This window comes from Ranitomeya variabilis, chromosome 1, assembly GCF_051348905.1.
Source record: "Ranitomeya variabilis isolate aRanVar5 chromosome 1, aRanVar5.hap1, whole genome shotgun sequence".
NCBI lineage: Eukaryota > Metazoa > Chordata > Amphibia > Anura > Dendrobatidae > Ranitomeya > Ranitomeya variabilis.
The window spans coordinates 200,741,785-200,767,429 of record NC_135232.1 but is presented as its reverse complement, the minus strand read 5'-3'; the positions used below and the strand labels follow the sequence as shown (position 1 = coordinate 200,767,429).

The 25,645-nt window shown below is 44.8% G+C and overlaps 1 protein-coding gene across 1 annotated transcript; it reads left to right on the top strand.

The window, feature by feature from the left end:
* Window positions 1-10,849: 10,849 nt before the first annotated feature.
* XBP1 (X-box binding protein 1) lies at window positions 10,850-23,954 on the top strand. Its single transcript, XM_077292023.1, is given in 6 exon segments — window positions 10,850-11,131; window positions 16,240-16,336; window positions 20,475-20,600; window positions 21,423-21,500; window positions 21,503-21,586; window positions 22,273-23,954. Coding segments are annotated over 6 exon segments (1,200 nt in total). The 5' UTR covers window positions 10,850-10,937; the 3' UTR covers window positions 22,894-23,954.
* The last annotated feature ends 1,691 nt before the right edge of the window (window positions 23,955-25,645 follow it).

The window sequence follows — 25,645 nt, the reverse complement described above, 5'->3', positions numbered from 1 at the left end:
TCAATGCGGTCAGCTGTATCAGCATCTAGCCCATACAGTTGCACTTGCGACGATGGGCGGGGGTCCAGTGCTGGCACTGGGCCCACCTCCTGTTTAGGGGCCCCATAGCAGCCAGGTGACAGAGCATGGAGATAGATTCTATAGTTACAGTAGCCTAGTCCGGGTAGGCCCCCTCAGAGCAAGTGGCCTGTGGCAACTGCCCCCTCTCCTCCCCCGGTAGCTACGCTACCGACTCCCGCGTAATTTTTTCAACCAGCAGAGGGAAAGCCGACAGCTGGGGGCAGATGCTTATAGCCTGGGAATGGGGTAATACTCAGGGGCAGTAGCATAGCTTACCCTTGTTGACAAGCACAGCAGTCAGACTTTTTGTAGTTGATGATGAGGTTTGCGCACATGTCAGAAGGAATTTTGGTCCACTCTTCTGTGCAGATCATCTCTAAATCATTAAGATTTTGAGGCTGCTGCTTGGCAACTCGGAGCTTCAACTGCCTCCATAAGTTTTCCATGGGATTAATGTCTGGAGACTGGCTAGGCCACTCCATGACCTTAATGTGCATCTTTTTGTGCCACTCCTTAGTTGGCTTGGCCGTATGTTTTGGGTCATTGTCTTGCTGGAAGACCCAGCCACAACCCATATTTAGTGTCATGGCGGAAGGAAGGAGGTGGTCACTCAGGATTTTACGGTACATGGCTCCATCCATTCTCCCATTGATGCAGTGAGGTAGTCCTGTGCCCTTAGCAGAGAAACACCCCCAAAACATAATGTTTCCACCTCCATGCTTTACAGTGGGGACAGTGTTCTTTGGGTCATAGGCAGCATTTCTCTTCCTCCAAACACGGCGAGTTGAGTTAATGCCAAAGAGCTCAATTTGCGGAGAGCCCACAGAGGAGGGTGTTGCAGTAATCAAGGCGAGAGATGATGAGGGCATGCACAAGAGTTTTAGTAGATTGAGGGCTGAGGAAGGGACGGATTCTGGCAATATTTTTGAGTTGGAGGCGAAAGGAGGTGGCAAGAGTTTGGACGTGCGGTTTGAAGGACAGGGTCGAGTCGAGAGTTACTCCGAGGCAGCGAATTTCAGGTGCGGGAGAGAGCGTGATGCCGTTTACCATAATAGATAGGTCGGGTAGGGGAGATACGCGAGATGGAGGAAAGATGATGAGTTCGGTTTTATCTACATTGAGTTTTAGGAAGCGACAGGTCAAGAAGGAGGATATGGCACAAATCACAAATCCCTTAACCATCTGCTCACTCTTTCTATCCTCCTTCTCCTAGTTGCTGGAAACATCTCTCCCAACCCCGGCCCACCATGTTATAGCCAGTCAAACCTCCCAATTGCTACACCCAGAAACCCCTCTAACCTTATTAATATTCCATGCATGCCTTCTGTCTCTTTCAGTTGTGCCCTTTGGAATTCTCGCACTGTGTGTAATAAACTCTCCTTCATTCATGACTTCTTCCTTTCTAATTCTCTTAATCTCCTGGCTCTTACTGAAACCTGAATCCAGCAGACACCACCGCTGCTGCTGCTCTTTCATATGGTGGACTACACTTTTCTCATACCCCAAGATCAGACAACAGAGCAGGTGGAGGCGTTGGTCTGCTCCTTTCACCCAAATGTACCTTCCAAGTTATCCCCAAAGTACCCTCACTTGTCTTCCCTTCCTTTGAGGTACATGTTGTCAGACTCTACGTCCCCTTCTCCATGCGAGTGGCGGTGGTGTATCGTCCTCCTGGCCCCTCTCATCAGTTCCTGGATCACTTTGCCACCTGGCTTCCACACTTTCTTTCCTGTGACACCCCCACCCTCATCATGGGTGATTTCAACATCCCCATTGCTTCTCCCCTCTCCCCATCTGCTTCTCACCTTTTATCTCTAACCTCCTCTTTCGGCCTCTCGCAGCATACTAACTCTCCAACGCATGAAGATGGAAACTCCCTTGACTTGGTCTTCTCCCGGCTTTGCTCAGTGGACGATTTCACAAACTCCCCTCTCCCGCTCTCTGACCACAACCTTCTTTCATTCTCTATCAAGAACTGCCATCCCGCTCAGGTCAACCCCACTTTCCACACTTATAGAAACATACAGGCCATTAACACCCAGAAACTAATTAAGAACTTGCATTCCTCATTGGCCCCAATCTCCTTCATCTCATGTCCTGATTCTGCTCTGAAGCATTACAATGAAACCCTGCAAAGTGCCCTGGATGAAGCTGCACCTCCTATACATAGAACAACTCAGCACAGACGGCGACAACCGTGGCACACGCTGCAAACATGTTTCCTGCAGCGGTGCTCCAGGTGCGCCGAACGTCTGTGGAGAAAATCTAATCTACCCGAAGATTTCATCCATTATAAGTTCATGCTAAAAACATACAACTCTGCCCTTCACCTCTCCAAATAAACCTATTTCAACACCCTCATCACCTCACTGTCCAATAACCCTAAACGTCTCTTTGACACTTTCCAGTCCCTACTCAATCCAAGAGTGCTGGCCCCAACCACAGATCTCCGCGCTGATGATCTGGCCAATTACTTCAAAGAAAAAATTGACCACATTCGACAGGAAATCATCTCCCAATCTCTTCATACCATGCACTGTCCTCCCTCCCCCACTGCATCTAGTTTACTCTCTGACTGTCAACCAGTTACAGAAGAAGAAGTAATCAGGCTCCTTGCATCTTCTCGCCTGACCACTTGCACCAGTGACCCCATTCCGTCACATCTCCTCCAGTCCCTTTCCCCGGCTGTCACCTCTCACCTAACAAAAAATATTCAACCTTTCTCTCACTTCCGGTATTTTTCCCTCATTTAAGCATGCCATCATACATCCATTACTTAAAAAACCATCCCTCGATCAAAACTGTGCTGCTAATTATAGACCTGTCTCTAATCTTCCCTTCATCTCTAAACTCCTCAAAAGGCTGGTCCACTCCCGTCTTATCCGCTATCTCTCAGATAACTCTCTTCTCGATCCTCTTCAATCTGGCTTCCGCTCTTTACACTCTACTGAAACTGCCCACACTAAAGTCTCTAATGACCTACTAACAGCTAAATCTAATGGTCACTACTCCATGCCAATTCTCTTGGATCTCTCCGCAGCATTCGACACTGTGGATCATCAGCTCCTCCTTACTATGCTCCGCTCCATCGGCCTCAAAGATACCGTTCTCTCCTGGTTCTCCTCCTATCTCTCTGACCGATCCTTCAAAGTATGTTTTGCTGGTTCCTCCTCCTTCTCACCTTCCCCTTACTGTTGGGGTTCCTCAAGGATCAGTCCTAGGCCCCCTCCTCTTCTCTTTGTATACTGCCCCTATTGGACAAACAATCAGTAGATTTGGTTTCCAGTACCATCTCTATGCTGACGACACCCAATTATACACTTCTCCTGTTATCACGCCGACCTTTTTAGAAAACACCAGTGATTGTCTTACCGCTGTCTCTAACATCATGTCCTCCCTCTATCTGAAACTGAACCTGTCAAAAACTGAACTCCTCGTGTTTTCTCCCTCTATTAACCTACCTTTGCCTGACATTGCTATCTCCGTGTGCGGTTCCACCATTACTCCAAAGCAACATGCCCGCTGCCTTGGGGTCATCCTTGATTCCGAGCTTTCATTCATCTCCCACATCCGATCACTGGCTCGCTCTTCTTATCTGCATCTCAAAAACATTTCTAGAATTCGCCCTTTTCTTACTTTCGACTCTGCAAAAACTCTTAGGGTATGTGCACACGTCAGGATTTCTTGCAGAAATTTCCTGAAGAAAACCGGAAATTTTCTGCAAGAAATCCGCATTTTTTTTTGTGTTTTTTCCCCGTTTTTTTCGCGTTTTTTTTTAGCATTTTGCAAGCGTAATTAGCTTGCAGAATGCTAAAGTTTTCCAAGCGATCTGTAGCATCGCTTGGAAAACTGATTGACAGGTTGGTCACACTTGTCAAACATAGTGTTTGACAAGTGTGACCAACTTTTTACTATAGATGCAGCCTATGCAGCATCAATAGTAAAAGATAGAATGTTTAAAAATAATAAAAAAAATAAAAAAAATGGTTATACTCACCTGCAGACAGCCAATCTCCTCAGCGGCTTCCGTTCCTATAGATGGTGTGTGTGTGCAGGACCTTCAATGACGTCGCGGTCATGTGACCGCGACGTCAGCGCGGTCATGTGATTGCGACGTCAGCGCGGTCATGTGACCGCGACGTCATCGCAGGTCCTTCACACACACCATCTATAGGAACGGAAGCGGCAGCATGCACTGCTGAGAGGCGGGAAGACTCCGGGGGACATCGAAGGTGAGTATATGACTATTTTTTATTTTAATTCTTTTTTTTTTACCAATTATATGGTGCCCAGTCCGTGGAGGAGAGTCTCCTCTCCTCCACCCTGGGTACCAACCGCGCATGATCTGCTTACTTCCCGCATGGTGGGCATAGCCCCCTGCGGGAAGTAAGCAGATCAATGCATTCCTAGATGTGCGGAATCCCCGCAATTCCGTAAATTTAATGAACATGTTGCTTTTTTTTCCGCGATGCAATTTTTTCGCGAAAAAAATGCAACATTTGCAGAAGAAATGCGGAATACACTGAAAATAATGGGAGGCATATGTAAGCGTTTTTTTTCGCATTTTATCACGTTTTTATAGCGAAAATACGCGAAAAAAATGCGAAAAATACTGAACGTGTGCACATGGCCTTACTGTTTCACTTATTCATTCTCGTCTGGACTATTGTAACTCTCTACTAATCGGCCTCCCTCTTACCAAACTCTCCCCGCTCCAATCTGTCCTGAATGCTGCAGCCAGGATCATATTCCTCACCAACCGTTACACCGATGCCTCCACCTTGTGCCAGTCATTACACTGGCTACCCATCCACTCCAGAATCCAGTACAAAACTACTACCCTCATCCACAAAACACTCCATGGCTCAGGACCACCCTCCTCTCTGGTCTCAGTCTACCACCCTACCCGTGCCCTCCGCTCCGCTAATGACCTCAGGTTAGCATCCTCAATAATCAGAACCTCCCACTCCCGTCTCCAAGACTTTACACGTGCTGCGCCGATTCTTTGGAATGCATTACCTAGGTTAATACGATTAATCCCCAATCCCCACAGTTTTAAGCGTGCCCTAAAAACTCATTTGTTCAGATTGGCCTACCGCTTCAATGCATTAACCTAACTGTCCCTGTGTGGCCTATTGAAAAAAAAAAAAAAAAACATAGTTCCTCGCATCATGTTCTCATACACTTTATGCAGTTAATAGCCCTCTGTGTCTGTACTGCTACATACTTAGGCTGTTAACTGGTTCATGCAGCTTTACATGAACACCCGAGCCTTACACTATGGCTGGTCCAAATAACTAACGCAATTGTTACCATCCACCTCTCATGTCTCCCCTTTTCCTCATAGTTTGTAAGCTTGCGAGCAGGGCCATCATTCCTCCTGGTATCTGTTTTGAACTGTGATTTCTGTTATGCTGTAATGTCTATTTTCTGTACAAGTCCCCTCTATAATTTGTAAAGCGCTGCGGAATATGTTGGTGCTATATAAATAAAATTATTATTATTATTATATGGCTGATAGACACTCCAGGATTCTGGACAGCAGAGAGGTGACATCTGGGCCAGAGAGGTAGATCTGAGTGTCATCCGCGTACAGGTGGTACTAGAAGCCATGGGACTTTATGAGTTGTCCTAGGCCAAGGGTATAGATGGAAAAGAGTAGGGGCCCCAGGGCAGAGCCTTGAGGGACTCCAACAGTGAGAGAGAGGGTGGGATGAGGAGGTAGTGTGGGAGTGGGAAACGCTAAATGTGCGGTCGGAAAGGTATGAGGCAATCCAGGACAGGGCAAGGTCTTTGATGCCAAGGGAAGAAAGAATCTGTAGCAGTAGGCAGTGGTCGACTGTGTCGAAGACAGAGGACAGGTCGAGAAGGAGGAGGATGGAGAACTGTCTGTTAGCTTTGGCTGTAAGTCATTAGTAACTTTGGTCAGGGCAGTTTCGGTTGAGTGCTGGGGGCGGAAGCCAAACTGGAGGTTGTCAAGGAGAGAGTTAAATGAGAGGTGGGAGGAAAGTTGAGCATGTACAAATAGGGCGGTCAGCAGCACTCACATCAGGATGCCAGTCATGTACCAATAGGGCAATCAGCAGCTCTCCAATCAGGATGTCAGTCATGTACAAATAGGGGGGTCAGCAGCTCTCACATCAGGATGTCAATCATGTACAAATAGGGGGGTCAGCAGCTCTCACATCCGGATGTCAGTCATGTACAAATAGGGGGGTCAGCAGCTCTCACATCAGGATGTCAGTTGTGTACAAATAGGGGGGTCAGCAGCTCTCACATCAGGATGCCAGTCATGTACAACTAGGGGGGTCAGCAGCTCTCACATCAGGATGGCAGTCATGTACAAATAGGGGGGTCAGCAGCACTCACATCAGGATGTCAGTCATGTACAAATAGGGGGGTCAGCAGCACTCACATCAGGATGTCAGTCATGTACAAATAGGGGGGGTCAGCAGCTCTCACATCAGGATGCCAGTCATGTACAACTAGGGGGGTAAGCAGCTCTCACATCAGGATGTCAGTCATGTACAAATGGGGGGTCAGCAGCTCTCACATCAGGATGTCAGTTGTGTACAAATAAGGGGGTCAGCAGCACTCACATCAGGATGTCAGTCATGTACAACTAGGGGAGTCAGCAGCACTCACATCAGGATGCCAGTCATGTACAACTAGGGGGTCAGCAGCTCTCACATCAGGATGCCAGTCATGTAATAATAGGGGGGTCAGCAGCTCTCACATCAGGATGTCTGTTATGTAATAATAGGGCAGTCAGCAGCACTCACATCAGGATGCAATCCATATCATTGCAGATTATAAACATTTTTTATGTTGTTATTCTACAAACGTTAACATCTTTTAATCCTCATCAATACTTAAAAGCCACAAAAAAAAATGATCAATGTGTTATTCCTCCCCCCTCAGATCTTGAAGATCTGAGTGATGCTTGAGTTAATTCTGCACTCCTCTGTCCTTATTTATGTTTGCACAGTGATCTGTCAGGTTACTGAGCTAACACGCTTCCAGTTAAACTCATATCCATAAGTGAATGATCACTGGTAGCGTATAAGAGACACAGCCAGACAGCATCGTCCTCACACTACGAAATGATGCAACAGCTCAGCAACGTTTCGCACAGGCTGAATAACAAGCAACAGCCCTGGGTAACTGTGTATCGGGTCTTTTACGTACCATCTTCTTGACACCCCATTTATTTACACTTATGTTTTGCCAAAAAGTCCCACTTGCTTTCTTATTACATCAGAAACTAAATGCAATGAAGAAAATCACACTGTGATCATGAAGAATGAATTTTCCCAGCAAATCCTGTTGATTTGATAATATCCGCAAGGAATCTACATGAATTGACTGATCTATAGGTAACATGTATCAGGCACTGGCTGTAGGGTTCAGCCAGGAATGTATGACTCTGAAGTTAGGGGAGTTTCAGAGAAAAACATACAGTCACACAGGAGACTAGTCGGACAGGCAGGTCCCCAGCAGCTTCTCCTCTCACCTATCACTCCAGGGGAGCTGGCGGGGAGAAAGCGCCATGGACCCGTCTGTCCGACTAGTCTCCATCACGGCTCTGTCCCTGGCAGCTGCAGGGTCATACATACCTGGCTGAGATCATACAGCCAGTACTGGATACATACTGTCCAGGGCAGCAAGTATTAGCTGTCAGGTGCCTTTTGCTTTTCATTGTTCAAAGCCTGAATTTCAGGGAAATATGAATCAAGCTGGATTTTTCTATACTTCCCCCATTATAAATGCCCATTAACCTTTGATCGATCAAGGCAAATGTGCAAATACTGTAATGTCTGTGTACATTTTGCATCTGCTGAAACTATTTTTCATCAGAGTTATGGTCCTTTTTTATCCCATCTTTCTTTCCTTCTTGTTGACCCATTTACTGACCCCTATGTATGGAGAAGTCGGGGGTAACATGGGGAGTCAGGGAGACAGCTATGGCTGCTATCTAATGTGTATAAGGGGCTTTTCTGTTCTAATTCCATATTTAACATATGAAAAGAGAATCACATCCATCCATGGTGTGATAGACGGTAAGGGTACTGTCACACAGTACCATTTTGATCGCTACGACGGTACGATTCGTGACGTTCTAGCGATATCGTTACGATATCGCAGTGTCTGACACGCAGCAGCGATCAGGGATCCTGCTGAGAATCGTACGTCGTAGCAGATCGTGTGGAACTTTCTTTCGTCGCTTGATCACCCGCTGACATCGCTGGATCGTTGTGTGTGACAGCGATCCAGCGATGTGTTCGCTTGTAACCAGGGTAAACATCGGGTAACTGAAGGCCCCGTCTCACATAGCGATTTACCAACGATCACGACCAGCGATACGACCTGGCCGTGATCGTTGGTAAGTCGCTGTGTGGTCGCTGGGGAGCTGTCACACAGACCGCTCTCCCCAGCGACCAACGATCAGGGGAACGACTTCGGCATCGTTGAAACTGTCTTCAACGATGCCGAAGTCCCCCTGCAGCACCCGGGTAACCAGGGTAAACATCGGGTTACTAAGCGCAGGGCCGCGCTTAGTAACCCGATGTTTACCCTGGTTACCAAAAAAAACAAACACTACATACTCGCCTTTCGGTGTCCAGGTCCCTTGCCGTCTGCTTCCTGCTCTGACTGAGCCGCCGTACTGTGAGAGCAGAGCGCAGCGGTGACGTCACTGCTGCGCTCTCACTTCTCACTGTACGGCCGGGAGTCAGTGAGAGCAGGAAGCAGACGGCAAGGGACCTGGACACCGAAAGGCGAGTATGTAGTGTTTGTTTTTTTTGGTAACCAGGGTAAACATCGGGTTACTAAGCGCGGCCCTGCGCTTAGTAACCCGATGTTTACCCTGGTTACCAGTGAAGACATCGCTGGATCGGTGTCACACACACCGATTCAGCGATGTCAGCGGGGCCTCAACGACCAAAAAAAGGTCCAGGCCATTCCGACACGACCAGCGATCTCGCAGCAGGGGCCTGATCGCTGGTACGTGTCACACATAGCGAGATCGCTATGGAGGTCGCTGTTGCGTCACAAAACTTGTGACTCAGCAGCGATCTCGCTAGCGATCTCGCTATGTGAGACGGGGCCTTAAGCGCAGGGCCGCGCTTAGTAACCCGATGTTTACCGTGGTTACCAGCGTAAACGTAAAAAAACAAACAGTACATACTCACATTCCGGTGTCTGTCCTCCAGCGTCTCAGCTTCTCTCCACTGTGTGAGCGTCTGCCGGCCGGAAAGCGAGCACAGCGGTGACGTCTGACGTCACCGCTGTGCTTGCCGGCTATGGCGCTTACACAGTGGAGAGAAGCAGAACGCCGGGGACAGACACCGGAATGTAAGTATGTACTGTTTGTTTTTTTTATTACTTTTACGCTGGTAACCAGGGTAAACATCGGGTTACTAAGCGCGGCCCTGCGCTTAGTTACCCGATGTTTACCCTGGTTACCGGGGACTTCGGCATCGCTCCAGCGCCGTGATTGCACAGTGTGACCGCAGTCTACGACGCTGGAGCGATATTCATACGATCGCTGCGACGTCACGGATCGTGCCGTCGTAGCGATCAAAATGGTACTGTGTGACAGTACCCTAACAATGGCTCTGGCCTGGAGTTTACTCAGGCCTGGGGTAGGTGCATTATCTCCTCTTACCTCATGCGGTGAAGCTTTTGTATAACCAGTGTGGAAAAATACACAAACCACAGTGGAATACAGATAATTGTTTCCAGTGGTAAAGGCCTCAGAACTGGTGTGAATAGCGCTGAGGATGATATAATATACACAAAGTGGCTTGGAAATTGTCAGCCTCACCACAGGCACTGCCACCATCAGTTAGGCCATTTCTTACTATCCGACTTTCATGGTCTGAGGGCACAGCACCCACCGCTCTCCTGAAAACTGAGCCGCCTCATATTCTCTGAGTTTATGAGGCTTTTAAGGTCGGGTCAGGAGACCCGCGGTTGGCATGGACCTTGCGGTCAGTAGTCGGTCCATAAAAGCCCCCTGTGCAAGAACAATTTATGGGCCCTTTGCAGTCCAAGAGCTCCTCATAATGTACAATTTGGAGATGTATTGGCCCCCTTACTTTTTCGGCCCCTGTGCGGCTGCCCAGCTTGCACCAATGGTATGTCCGCCCTGGGCCTAATGATGGAAATGTCTTTTGGGGAAATTGACAAGTTCCAGTTGCCTTAACTAATCAATTTGTACGTTCCGTTCCATCGGTAACGACAGCAGAGGCCTGTGGATGCGGCCCAGGTGAGGGGGCACCGCTTCATATCTCCACAGCTCTTCTTTTGATTGATCAACCCGCTCCAACGTCATCGTGACGGACATGTGACATTGTGCCGGGCCGACTAATCAAAAGAAGAGTCACAGATGTCGGCAGAAAAGAAGCGGTACCCCCTACTCTGTACAGCAGCCGCAGACCACTGCCGTGACCGATGGAATGGAACGCAAATCAGTTCACACCGGCTCTACTAATTATAGGTTTCCACCTGTGTCCAGCTCTTGTCACATTTCAAGGTATAATCAAATAAAAGGATAAGGTCATGGATGCTCTAACTGATTGGATCTGCAGCACAGTCCATAATATCAGCTCTTATATCACTAGTCCTGAAGAAGGAAGGGCCGGGGGTAAAGGTCGCACCCCCACAGAAGGAGTGAGCCGTCCTGTTCTGCAGCTACACCACCATAGAGCTGCATTGTGCTTATCACGTGACATCACTGGGCTTGCCCAATAGGGAGGGGACACGCACTGTAGATATGAATGACTGCAGTGCTCACTCACTTCAGTGTATAAGGTTGTGCCGGCTTGTTGTCCCCGGTCCTTCTCCAGTCCCCGGTCCTCCCCCAGCACCCGGACATGGTTGTCATGGGAGCCCCCAAAGTCATCTTTATCCCTGGAAACCAGTCGGAGCAGAGTGACTGCAATTCGCTGGCGTCCATCATGTTACCCATCCACAGTCCGTCCAGCCCGGAGTCTGCCAGCGGCGATGTCCCTCCGAGGAAACGGCAGCGGCTGACACATCTGACGCCGGAGGAGAAGGCGCTGAGGAGGTGCGGCCCCCTGTGCTATGGCGGCAGTGTATATGCTGCGTGTGTGTGTGTATTATATATATATATACTGTGTGTGTACAGTATGGGGATATAGTGTGTGTGTATATTATATATACTGTGTGTACATACTATGGGAATATAGTGTGTGTATTTTATATATATATATATATATACTGTGTGTGTACAGTATGGGGATATAGTGTGTGTGTATATTATATATACTGTGTGTGTATACTATGGGAATATAGTGTGTGTATTTTATATATATATATATATATACTGTGTGTGTACAGTATGGGGATATACTGTGTGTGTATATTATATATACTGTGTGTACATACTATGGGAATATAGTGTGTGTATTTTATATATACTGTGTGTGTATACTATGGGGATATAGTGTGTACCGTGTGTGTATACTATGGGAATATAGTGTATACTGCGTGTGTCTATTATATATACCGTGTGTGTATACTATGGGGATATAGTGTATACTGCGTGTGTCTATTATATATACCGTGTGTGTATACTATGGGGATATAGTGTGTGTGTATATTATATATACTGTGTGTACATACTATGGGGATATAGTGTGTGTGTATATTATATATACTGTGTGTGTACATACTATGGGAATATAGTGTGTGTATTTTATATATACTGTGTGTGTACATACTATGGGAATATAGTGTGTGTATATTATATATACTGTGTGTGTATACTATGGGGATATAGTGTGTGCGTATATTATATATACTGTGTGTACATACTATGGGGATATAGTGTATACTGTGTGTATACTATGGGGATATAGTGTATACTGTGTGTATACTATGGGGATATAGTGTATACTGTGTGTATACTATGGGGATATAGTGTGTACTGTGTATATAGTGCGCTTTGGAGAAAGGCTATCCTACGGTGAGCATCCCCCCCATAGTGTGTGTCAGTGCATCTGCCCATCTGTGGCAGACAGTGTGTGTTGGATGATTGTATGGAGCCTTCCACAAGTAGCAGCTGCTCTTCCTAGAAGGTTTATCTGTTGTGTCACAGTTGCATAATCTGTCCTAGTACCCTGAGCTGTATCTCCCCTCCATGCTGTGATCTCCCCCCAGAGCTGTTCAATCTCCCCCCCCCCCCATGCGATCTCCCCTCTGTGCTGCGATCTCCCCCCTGAGCTGTCACCCAGACATGTGCTGATCTGATCCAAGTCATAATGTTTCCTTCTGATTGTGATTAGTTGCAATGTCTAGAAACTTATTAGCCTACAACTGGAATTTTGCTGGTATCTTGGTGGAAATAGTGACATTTTTAGACAGATTGGTCCTTGTCCAGCAGGGTAGGGGTTAAGTGCCTTCCCATGTAATCCTGATGTTGCTACATTGTACCTTTTGTTTACACTTTAGCCCCCTGACCTGTGTGTCCTAGGGCAGTGTGCTGCTGGCTCCTGGGCACAGTAGTCCTCCTCTCCCCTGCATCCTGCCTTATGGGGGCTGTTGACATTCCAGTAAATGGCCTGCTGTGTGGGAGGATGCTGGCTGACTTGCCTGCGTGGCATGTAGGGGAGCTGGCTGGTTTGACGTCACTGAGAGCCATGAATAAATATCTATCTACGGAGTTTAAGCCGATTATCTCTTCCTGGAACTTTTCACTTGTGCAATAAGCGAAATGTCTTCACCGTGTCCGGGCCGGAGCGCTGCGGGCTGTGCTATACATGATGCATTATTAATGGCCAAATGAGGGTAAAGCTGACACATCAGGGGCATTTTCTACTGGCTCCAGTTTAATGTCTCGCTCCCTCTTGATTGTCATGTCCGCCCTTTCATTTGTTGGAGTTTAACCTGTTTTTTCTTACCCCGGGATAATCACTAAATATAGGTGTGCTTTTTACAAGTAGTACATGTAGATTGTGTACCAAGCCTAAATGCCCCGTGATACCCTCGCAGCTTTGTCAGTTACTTTTCTTTAATCCCCCTGAAGACAAAAATAAACCTGCCGGCGTGGAGAGTGCTGGAGAACGCCGGCTCCTCTCCGGGCCCAGAATAGCCGCATGGAACTGGCAGCTCACTAGGATGAGGAAATGAGGCACAGATCTCACAACCATCCCCACCCTGAATGCATCTAGGTCCTTCCTTATGGCCCTGGCGGTTATCACTCACATTCAGAAACTGTTCCGTCTCCCTGTAGATTTTCATGTCCTTTCTGGGATTTCCTGTTCCTTGGGTTCCCGATGGAATGAATTCTTTAGATCTAGAAAGCTGAGTGTTCCAGGGCATAAATCACGTGGATCGTGGCCGCTAAGTGCAAAGACATCATCTGCAGCATCAGCTTAGTGACTGTCCTGTGATTTGGAAACACATATTTGTAAATATAAAAAAAGACAAAAAATGTTCTCCTAAGGAAAAATGGAGGAGGAGAGGAACAACCAGAAGAAAAGTTTAAACTAGTCACCACTTCTGTATTTTTTTTACCCACTCCTGGTTTTGGCTTACAAGTACTGAATGTGTGAATGTGGCCTTAAAGACCTCTGTACAGTAGAAGAGGGAGTCTGGTTTTCCATTGTACCAATTTTGTAATGTGTCCCAGTCTGATTTGGTAAAAGACGCAGTGACCATATCAGGAGCTGAGTACCCGTAAGTTTGGTTTATATAAGGCTGGTGACTCAAAAAAACCCTCCAAACCAAATCTCCACTGTTTGTCCATCAGAAGCTTGACCTCGTCTCTTTCGTTATGAACTAACCATTCCCGTCTCTACTGTGCATAGACATTAGTCCCATCCACACTCAAGTTTGTCAGTGACTTGGCCTCTTCCCTAGCTGGGGTTTAGTTTACTCACTCTTCCTGGGTCCAGTGCTGAGTCTGCTGCTCCTGGTGTCTTCATTGTCTTCCATGCTGTTGTCATATGAACAGCATTGCAGCCAATAACTGTGGTCAACGGCTTGTTCCGTCACCTCGGGCAGTGACCGAAATCCACATAACGCCAGCGCTGAAGACAATAACACACACTGGGAGCAGCGGCCAAGACTCCGCACTGGACCCGTGTAGGGTAAGTACTGCAGTTCTTTTTTGTTTTTTTTTCAAACTGCAGATGGGGAAGAGGGGTTTTACAAAACCGGAATACCCCTTTACTGGATCATTTACACTGTGATGTGCAGTGTTAAAGTCCGCCGACCAGAAACACGCTTGCTGACCGGTGGTCGTCTAGTAGCTTGTTTACACAGTCCAACTTTCACAATAATCAAGCAGTGTAAAAAATAATAATTAATAAAATGTTTGGAACAAGTCTTAATAAGGTTGTTTTTACTTAGTCATTAGAGGCTCCATTTGGGCCTTATGGTGGAATCCAGATGAGCCTCCATTACAGCCCATGAGATGGTGTTGGGGACCATCATTTAACAGTTCTTGCACCTCATATTACAGAGCAGAAATGCTGACATGAAAGGAGCTTAAAGGGAACCTGTCACCCCCAAAATCGAAGATGAGCTAAGCCCACCGGCATCAGGGGCTTATCTACAGCATTCTGTAATGCTGTTTATAAGCCCCCGATGTATCCTGAAAGATGAGAAAAAGAGGTTAGATTATACTCACAGGGGCGGTCCCAGTACGATGGGCGTCGCGGTCTGGGGCCTCCCATCTTCTTACAATGACGTCCTCTTCTTGTTTTCACGCTGCGGCTCCGGCGCAGGCGTACTTTGTCTGCCCTGTTGAGGGCAGAGCAAAGTACTGCAGTGCGCAGGCGCCAGGAAAGGTCAGAGAGGCCCAGCACCTGCGCACTGCAGTACTTTGCTCTGCCCTCAACAGGGCCGCAGCGTGAAGACAAGAAGAGGACATCATCCTATGTAGTTGGGAGGCCCCGGACTGGACCGCGACGCCCATCGGATCGGACCACCTCTGGGTGAGTATAATCAAACCTCTTTTTCTCATCTTTCAGGATACATCAGGGGCTTATCTACAGTCTCCTACTAGGCTAATTGGCAACTTGTGTCAGGTTCCACTTTATATTGACTCCTCAACACTGAAATTGTGACACCAAGAAGGCAAAGTTGTGTAATTCTGAAAATCACAGGATGAATATGATGTTAATGATGTGCAAATTGTGAAAAATGGAAACAAAATGTCTTGTTTTATTTAGTATATAGTATATACACGTATTTACACACCTTGACTGCTATCAGTGAGGTTATTAATGGTTGTATGAGGAAGGTTCTGCCACCCTGAATGCATTTGGGCAAAACATCAAGCTCCACTGCTGGCAGTTCCCTTTGCATTTCTGCGCATGTTGCTCATATTTAATACTGAATAAATCAAGATGTTTTGAAAATTTTGTTTCCATACTTTTTTTATATTTTGCATATCTTTAACACGTCTATTGATCCTGTGATTTTCACAGTTCCACATCTTTTCTTGGTATTTCAGTTTTAGTGTTATTGAGTGTAGATAGGAAGAAACTGGAGAGTAGTGTGTCCTATAATGGAATTACCGTAATATTCTCTCATGATCAACTACTTTACTTAGCCATCTTCTTTGGAGAAAAGCTGGATGACAAGCCATATGGCTGCTGTTGCATTTCTGATTGGTTTCAACTTGGCTTTCCCATAGTCCTGAATGGATCTGTACAGATACTCAGCATTGGCTAAGGGGCATGTATTACTAGCCGAATATACCACTTTTATTGTATTGACATTGTTCATCGCATTTATAAAGATTAAATAAAAATACTATGTTCTTCCCTGTAAAATTCTTGCTTGAGGACTTGTCCTTGAGCCTTTCTGCACGGTGCGGCCCTGGTCTGGGTATATGCCATCTGTTTTTCTCTTACTCAGCAGTATCATTAAGCTGATGCAATCCTGTGTAATTTTTCCATTAGACATGAAGGTACTTGCTCCTGATATGACGCTGGGATTACACGTTGTGTGCTGGAATTGGGGCCCAGTCTATTTCCTATCCTTTAGCCTGCTAGATATTCCCTGTAATTACAAAGTAGACACCTATCCCAGATGAAAACCTACACCCCGCAGACATTTTATCCTGATGTGGATTGCTTTCATTGTCTGAATGTTCAGCTCCTTATCACAGACTTAATATATACCGTATTTGTATTTTAATAGGAAATTAAAGAACAGAGTAGCAGCTCAAACAGCACGTGACAGAAAAAAAGCCAGAATGAGCGAACTGGAGCAGCAAGTGTTGGATCTGGAGCTGGAGGTAATATACTGCTTTTCTTGTTTGTCTTTAAGGGATTTTCCATTTTCAGATTTTTTTTTGTAAAAGTTCTCTGCTCACCTGCCCTGGGTCCAGCTCTGATTTTCCACTGTGGGACCCAGTGTCTGTTATTGTCCGCAGCGCTAATATAACTTTGACAGCTTGGCAAATCACTGAGCGGCTTGTGCAGTCTTTAAAGGCAAGGCCACTAAATTGACTTGATTGGCTGCAGTGATGTCAACATTGCTGACAATAACAGATATCCTGGGAGTAGCGGCAGGTACCCGGCACCGGACCCAGGGAGGGTGAGTAAAGAACAGTTTATTTGTTTGAAAAAACCCTATAAAGAACGTTCTGCTTCTTTTTAAAAACTCACCACCATTTATCAGCAGATACTACTGAACAACAGATACATAGTTAATTTTTCGAAAGTGTGCGCGGTGTGAGTATTTACAAGTCTACAGTCACATAGAGTGACTGCAGACTTGTATTTTAAGGACGGATTACACCTTTCAGGTACATATCCCACCCTGCCTGCAACAACCCTATAGAAAATATAAAAAATGTCACCTCTTGGTCTTCACTTAGTAATATTACATGTAAATAGATATCTCAGCTTTCACATTTTAATGCCTTGCACATGTCACCTGGAAAACTGTTGAGGGCCCTACTCAACCCCCCTCCATATGCATTCCATTCCAAATAGAGATTTACAGTGGGTACGGAAAGTATTCAGACCCTTTTTAATTTTTCATTCTTTGTTTCATTGCAGCCATTTGGTAAATTCAAAAAAGTTAATTTTTTTCACATTAATGTACAATCTGCACCCCATCTTGTCTGAAAAAAAACAGAAATGTAGACATTTTTGCAAATTTTATTAAAAAAAAAACTGAAGTATCACATGGTCATAAGCAAGTATTCAGACCCATTGCTCACACACTCATATTTAAGTCACATTCTGTCCATTTCCTTGTGATCCTCCTTGAGATGGTTCTACTCCTTCATTGGAGTCCAGTTGTGTTTAATTAAACTGATAGGAATTGATTTGGAAAGGCACACACCTGTCTATATACAGTCATGGCCAAAAGTATTCACACCCCTGCAATTCTGTCAGATAATACTCAGTTTCTTCCTGAAAATGATTGCAAACACAAATTATTATTATCTTCATTTAATTTGTCTTAAATGAAAAAACACAAAAAGAATTGTTCTAACGCCAAATTGGATATAATTCCACACCAAACATAAAAAAGGGGCTGGACAAAAGTATTGGCACTGTTCGAAAAATCATGTGATGCTTCTCTAATTTGTGTAATTAACAACACCTGTAACTTACCTGTGGCACCTAACAGGTGTTGGCAATAACTAAATCACACTTGCAGCCAGTTGACATGGATTAAAGTTGACTCAACCTCTGTCCTGTGTCCTTGTGTGTACCACATTGAGCATGGAGAAAAGAAAGAAGACCAAAGAACTGTCTGAGGACTTGAAAAACCAAATTGTGAGGAAGCATGAGCAATGTCAAGGCTACAAGTCCATCTCCAAAGACCTGAATGTTCCTGTGTCTACCGTGCGCAGTGTCATCAAGAAGTTTAAAGCCCATGGCACTGTGGCTAACCTCCCAAGATGTGGACGGAAAAGAAAAATTGACAAGAGATTTCAACACAAGATTGTGCGGATGTTGGATAAAGAACCTCGACTAACATCCAAACAAGTTCAATCTGCCCTGCAGTCCGAGGGTACAACAGTGTCAACCCTTACTATCAGTCGGCGTCTGAATGAAAAGGGACTGCATGGTAGGAGACCCAGGAAGACCCCACTTCTTAACCCAAGACATAAAAAAGCCAGGCTGGAGTTTGCCAAAATTTACCTGAAAAAGCCTAAAACGTTTTGGAAGAATGTTCTCTGGTCAGATGAGACAAAAGTAGAGCTTTTTGGGCAAAGGCATCAACATAGAGTTTACAGGAGAAAAAAAGAGGCATTCAAAGAAAAGAACACGGTCCCTACAGTCAAACATGGCGGAGGTTCCCTGATGTTTTGGGGTTGCTTTGCTGCCTCTGGCACTGGACTGCTTGACCGTGTGCATGGCATTATGAAGTCTGAAGACTGCCAACAAATTTTGCAGCATAATGTAGGGCCCAGTGTGAGAAAGCTGGGTCTCCCTCAGAGGTCATGGGTCTTCCAGCAGGACAATGACCCAAAACACATTTCAAAAAGCACTAGAAAATGGTTTGAGAGAAAGCACTGGAGACTTCTAAGGTGGCCAGCAATGAGTCCAGACCTGAATCCCATAGAACACCTGTGGAGAGATCTAAAAATGGCAGTTTGGAGAAGGCACCCTTCAAATATCAGGGACCTGGAGCAGTTTGCCAAAGAAGAATGGTCTAAAATTCCAGCAGAGCATTGTAAGAAACTCATTGATGGTTATCGGAAGCGGTTGGTCGCAGTTATTTTGGCTAAAGGTTGTGCAACCAAGTATTAGGCTGAGAGTGCCAATACTTTTGTCTGGCCCATTTTTGGAGTTTTGTGTGAAATGATCAATGTTTTGCTTTTTGCTTCATTCTCTTTTGTGTTTTTTCATTTAAGACAAATTAAATGATGATGATAATAATAACAAAGAATTTGTGTTTGCAATCATTTTTAGGAAGAAACTGAGTATTATCTGACAGAATTGCAGGGGTGTGAATACTTTTGGCCATGACTGTAAGACCTCACAGTGCATGTCAGACCAAATGAGAATCATGAGGTCAAAGGAACTGGCCAAGGAGCTCAGAGACAGAATTGTGGCAAGGCACAGATCAGGCCAAGGTTACAACAGAATTTCTGCAGTACTCAAGGTTTCTAAGAGCACAGTGTCCTCCATAATCCTTAAATGGAAGAAGCTTGGGACCACCAGAAGTCTTCCTAGAGCTGGCCGTCCAGCCAAACTGAGCAATTGTGGGAGAAGAGCCTTGGTGAGAGAGGTAAAAAACCCCAAGATCACTGTGGCTGAGCTCCAGAGATGCAGTAGGGAGATGGGAGAAAGTTCCACAAAGTCAACTATCACTGCAGCCCTCCACCCGTCAGGCCTTTATGGCAGAGTGGCCCGACTGGATGGAAGCCTCTCCTCAGTGCAAGACATATGAAAGCCCGCATAGAGTTTGCTAAAGAACATATTAAGGACTCCAGACTATGAGAAATAAGATTTTCTGGTCTGATGAGACTAAAATAGACCTTTTTGGTGATAATTCTAAGCAATATATGTGGAGAAAACCAGGCACTGCTATTCACCTGCCCAATACAATCCCAACAGTGAAACATGGTGATGGCAGCATCATGCTATGGGGGTGTTTTTCAGCTGCAGGGACAGGCTTTCTGGACCTCAGACTTGGCCAATTATTCACCTTCCAACAAGACAATGACCCTAAGCACACAGCTAAAATAACAAAGGAGTGGCTTCAGACCATTCTTGATTGGCCCAGCCAGAGCCGTGACCTAAACCCAATTGAGCATCTCTGGAGAGACCTGAAAATGGCTATCCACCAACGTTCACCATCCAAACTGACGGAACTGGAGAGGATCTGCAAGGAAAAATGGCAGAGGATCTCCAAATCCAGTTGTGAAAAACTTGTTGCATCATTCCCAAGAAGACTCACAGCTGTACTAGCTCAAAAGGGTGCTTCTACTCAATACTGAGCAAAGGGTCTGAATAATTATGACCATGTGATATTTCACTTTTTCTTTTTTAAAAATTGCAAAAAATTACTACATTTCTGTTTTCTGGGTTTTTTTTCAGTCAAGATGGTGTGCAGAGTGTACATTATTGAGGGAAAACATTAACTTTTTTGAATTTACCAAATGGCTGCAATGAAACAGTGAAAATTTTTAAAGGGGTCTGAATACTTTCCGTACCCAGTGTAAATGAATAGTACAGAAATAAATCTGACATTCTTCATCAGTCACCTTTTTGCTATTCTTCTCCTACAACCATTGCTGGTAGAGGCTAACTCTAATATGGGGCACTATAGGTAACATGTAACCATTGTAATCTGGTGTGTTCCCGTACATCCTCTGTGCACAAGTTCATGAGGCATTGTTTTCAGAATTAGTAATCTATACTGAGCTAAAAAATAAAATTCATGTTTTTGGTTTGTTTTTCTAGAACGAGAAACTCCTGATCGAAAATAAGCTTTTACGAGAAAAGTCGCATGGCTTGTTAACTGAAAACCAAGAACTACGACAGAGATTGGGCCTTGAAGCCCTGGAGGTGAAAGACGAAGAAGTTGAGGTGATTATCTAGGCCATGAATGGCAGCTTCGTTTTCCCTTTTTTGTGGAGGAAGTATAGACAACAGATACAGTGCCATATCCGGTGCCCATATGACAAGAATGTGACTATTCCCCCACAGGAAGGCTTTTAATAAGCACACTGCTGGGTTTAGAGAAATCTCCTAATCTGGTTCTAGGAAATCTCATACTCTTAGTCTGTTGCTAGGAGCAGGAGAGATTGGGTTGTTCCCTGCTGCAGTGGATCTCAGTATGTGAAACCTGTAGAACCAGCTGTAGGTTTGTCTCTAATGTGCAGAGGATGGGGAAAATGTTCACACGTCAGTCTCTCTTACAACATATTGTGCAAAGGTGGAGTGTTAAAATGAAGTAAATCTTTTATTATTTGAGAACAGCCCCAGGCAATCATCTGCTTTATTTGCTCTGCTCCTTTGTCACACAAGCTGGACGTCTAGATTCCTCTTGCTTCCTTGAATTAGCAGGAAGTCGATTTCTTTCTACATGAAGTTACTCGAGTAACCAAGTCCAGTCATTCGCTAGATTTGCATACAATGCAAGGTGTGAGGAAGTTTTCCATAAAAGACATGAACGATTTCATAACATGTCAAAGCAAAAAGTTAGGCGTATGCCGGGGTTGTCCTTTCTTCATTCTGTAAGCTTCTCACAGTCCAAAACTAGAGGAACAATGCTATTTTCCACTTTGTGGTTTCTTTGGATTTTAAAATACAAGTTATTCAGGGGAAACGTCTAGCTTATCACCAGTGTCCTGTCGGTTTTGCTGCAGAAAGTCATTTTGTGCCTTAAATGTGTCAACTCTTCGGTAGGTTCTGACACAGTCCAGAGAAGATGAGGTCAGGCCGGTGACCGGGTCCGCTGAGTCCGCAGCACTCAGACTATGTGCCCCTCTGCAGCAGGAGCAGGCCCAGATGTCTCCGAACTTGACCATGTCTGCATGGATTCTGACAGCCCTGATTCTTCAGACTGTGAGGTGAGCACACAAGGGCTCTTTTTTAAAAAATAACCTGTACCTGTCATAAATGCCTTCATTTTTTTATTAAGTTATGGTATCTATAAACAGAACAGGCTAATATAATGCAGTAGGGGCAGATGCCCTCTAGTTAAAATTAAGGGTCTCCTTGGAGGTTAGTAGCACATTCACTTTCTTTATACATATTTCCAATATTTCTGCATATTTTAACTTTACCATTTTCCTGTGAAGAGTAATTATTAGTGTGACAGCATTCCCCCTTGTATAATGGTCACTATTTGCTATGTGTGGATATAGCTCTCTCAACTGTCATGGGACTTTCTCATTGATTGCAGTAACAGCCCCCCCGACCTTGCCATAGTCCAACTGGTCTGCTTTTGCTAACTGGTTCTTTTTGTGGAAGGATACACATAGGCTATCAAGCAAGAACAACAAACAGACTACTAAATCAATAAAAGGATTAAAACAATAAACCATTTAGAAGGTCACTTAATCAGCTACTGAACAATTGAATGACCTTTTAAGATGCTAGAAAGCGCGGAATATTGAAGCAATGCCAAATAAAACATGAGAATATTCTTCACAGACCCAGAACAAATGTGATAATGGTGAACAATTGGGACATTGTATTGGAAGTTTTATCATTTTTAGATTCTGTTGTTAATTATTTAATTTTTGTTTTTCAGTCTGATATCTTGCTGGGCTTATTGGAAAGCCTGGACTCAGACATGTTGCTTACCTATGAAGAAAACTTGTCTTGGAACCAGCAAGAAATTAAAGAAGTCGAATCTGATTCCATACCCTCCGCCCCATCTTCTCCTTTGGGGACCCCATCAATCAAGCTGGAGGCCATTAATGAACTGATCAAGTTTGATCATGTCTACACAAAACCTGTTTGCTCAGAGCAAGACTCCGAAATAGGAATTGAGACCAACATTGTTATTAAAACGGAAGAAGCATCTTTAAATCCTTCCTGTATTGCCCCCATCAATGTGAAGCAGGAATCCCAAGAAGATGAAGTCCCACCTGTCGTTGACACACAGAGCTTTTTGCTCTCAGCCGAAGACATTGTGGAAAAACCAGCAAGCCTTCTGGAGACAGGCAGTGACTCTGGGTATGAGGGCTGCACATCACCCTTAAGTAATATGTCCTCTCCCTTGAACTCTGATCAGACATGGGAGGACTCTTTTACCACCGAACTTTTCCCTCAGCTTCTCAATGTCCACATGCACCAGTCCTGTTCCCCTCTTGGCGACCCCACTCTTTTCTGGAACCCCAGTCCAGACTTTGATGATGAATCCTTTTGAATGTCTTTCTCTGTTCTCCAACTGCCACAAATGGACTATTATTTATCTCCATATCAAAGTTTGTATTTTTATGATAAAGATTATATTACTAAGTATTGTAAGGTCAAAACTCTAAAAGCAACAAGTATGTGCCATCCAAATGCTAATGAACTGGGCTTACGTTGCTTGTAAAACCCATAATAACCTCTCACTATGATGTGCGTTCCCAGCAAATTCTTGAAAATGTAATGTGTAGTAGTAGACGTTGTGCAACTAGCGTTTGCTCTAGAGGGTTTATTGATGCATGGTCACTTCTGACCAGGTTTTTCCACTAGTTGTAATACAAGAACAACCTGCTACCAAATATGAGGGTTTAACTGAATATCTAAGCCACATCTAATCTGTGAAAAGTACAGCACTTGCAGTTCTGTCTCTGCTTCCTGATAAGCAGCTTGATAGGGCAGCTGGCTATATGCCAGCGTTATATTAGTTTCCTGCTCAGAGTTAAACCTGCTGACATCTTTGTCATCCAGAGTATTCAGGATAATATGCAAATATCACATTATTATTGCCTGACAATGGTGGAAATATGACCTGTGGTCATCATGTTAATATAAAACCTTGGACCTAAGAACCAGCACCCCACCTAACATGTCCGCATGTTGTGTGGCTCAACAGGGAAACATTTTGGGTGTAATTTCACATTGATACATTTCATACAGGTATAATATCCACACAATGTCCCAAAACCTTTTATGACGTTTTTACCTTATTTCCCATGTGTTGCCTTCTTGTTAAAGGCAGTTTTTCTTTTTTTTTCTTTTTTACTTTGTATGACTTTATTCTTTGTATATAGATTAGTCCTGCAATAGGGGTAGCAAGCTTTTTAATGAAAGTCAGCAATTTAAAGAAGTTCAATTGCCCCTTCCCAGCTCAAATCTATATTTTGTGAAATTTACTGTGTAAATGAATCCATTAGGTTTATACTTCCCTGAACCCTCCGCCCCCTCTGCTCATCTTAGGTTTAAGTTGCTTCCTCCATTTTAATATTTAAAAATATATTAAAGAAAACAGAATACTTATTTTGTCTTTTACGCTCTTTTCATGGGGCCTATTTTGTGTAATTATGGGTTCTGTTTCCTCGCTATCAAAAAATGGTGATTAGCTTAAAGGTAACCTGACAGATGATGCGTGCTGCCTGATCCACGGGTAATGTGTATCGGACACTGGCTACATGATTTTAGACAGGTATGTTTGAGATGCTGCGATGTTTCAGAGGAAAAACATACTTTAAAAGCCACTTGGGATCAAGCCACGCGGGAGACTAGTAGGACAGGTGGAGGCTTCTCCATGTCCTCTGCCAGGTCTCTCCATATACAAACACACACTCACGCAGAGACCTGTCACTCCAGGCAAGCAAGCAGGAAGAAGCCACTGGGGATTTGCCTGTCCAACTATTTTCCCATGCAGCTGTGTCCCTGACATCTCTTAAAGTATGTTTTTCTCTGAAACGCAGCAGCATCTCAGAGTTTAACATGTATGGCAGTTACATGTAAGTTACCGTATACAGTCAAGTGTTTGATACTGCCCGATCCATTGTCACAAGGGTGTCATGTCCCACTGGGACACCTGGAGTTAGAAGGTCACAACAGGTAATAAATCGCAGGTTCTCTTTAGAGACCACTTGATTTGTGTCCTATTTTAAATGGATTTAATTTCCATCAGTGCTGAAAGGGTTAAGGACTCTTTCAATACTGGCTGGGAACATACAGTGTTGTTGCTCTCAGCTGCAGATGCTGATATATTTCTTTTTAGTTTGTTATTCCTCCATTTCCCTATCTTCCTATTTTTGGTGAGTGTTTTGTATGATGTTGGTTTTCCATTACCCTTCTATATCTTTGAGTCTTTTTTTCCTTACATTTCTGTACCATGCCTCATGGGGTGGGGGAGGGGACAGATGAGGGTTTATCAGGTGCATAATAAGGGACAGTTCCAGGGACAGTTTTAGGCCCCTCTCCCTTACTTCAGACTGTCACATCAAGACATTTTCACCGGCCTCAAATTTTGGATATTGTTATGGATCCCGTCGCAGTTCTTGCAAAACAATTGCAGGGTCTGTCGCTTGAACTCTGAGACCTGCAATCGAGGGTCTCGCAGCAGCAGCAGACTATTGGTCTGAAGGGCAATCAAGCTGAACTTGATCTTAAGGTGGCCCTCCCGGATAGGTTTTCTGGGGACGGGATAAATTTGTTGTGGTCCGTGAAGCTTTATTTTAGGCTTTGTTCGCGATCATCTGGGAGTATGGAGGAGTGGGTTGGTATTGTTATTTCCCTCCTTCAAGGAGATCCTCAATTCTGGGCCTTTTCATTTCCATCATACTCGCTGTCTCTCCAGTTGGTTGATGTTTTTTTTTTGCGGCACTAGGCCTCGTGTATGATGATCCGGACGATGTCTCCCTTGTGGAGTCTAAGCTACGGAAGCTCCAGGGAGACCGGCTAGCTGAGGAATTCTGCTCAAAGTTCCGTAGATGGACTACTGACACCCAGGGCAACGATCCAGCACTCAATTTTGTTAGGGCCTGTCTGAAAAATTAAGATGCATTTGTGCTCTACGAAACTCCTGAGTTGGAGGCCGCCATGGCTCTGACCTTACGTATAGATAGAAGCCTCAGAGATAGACCTATTGTGACTCCGCCCTCTATGGTACTCCCTAAAACCAAAGTTCTCCCTGTATGTTCTGTTGTGAATTCTGCTCTTGGGCACCCTCCGGTGGT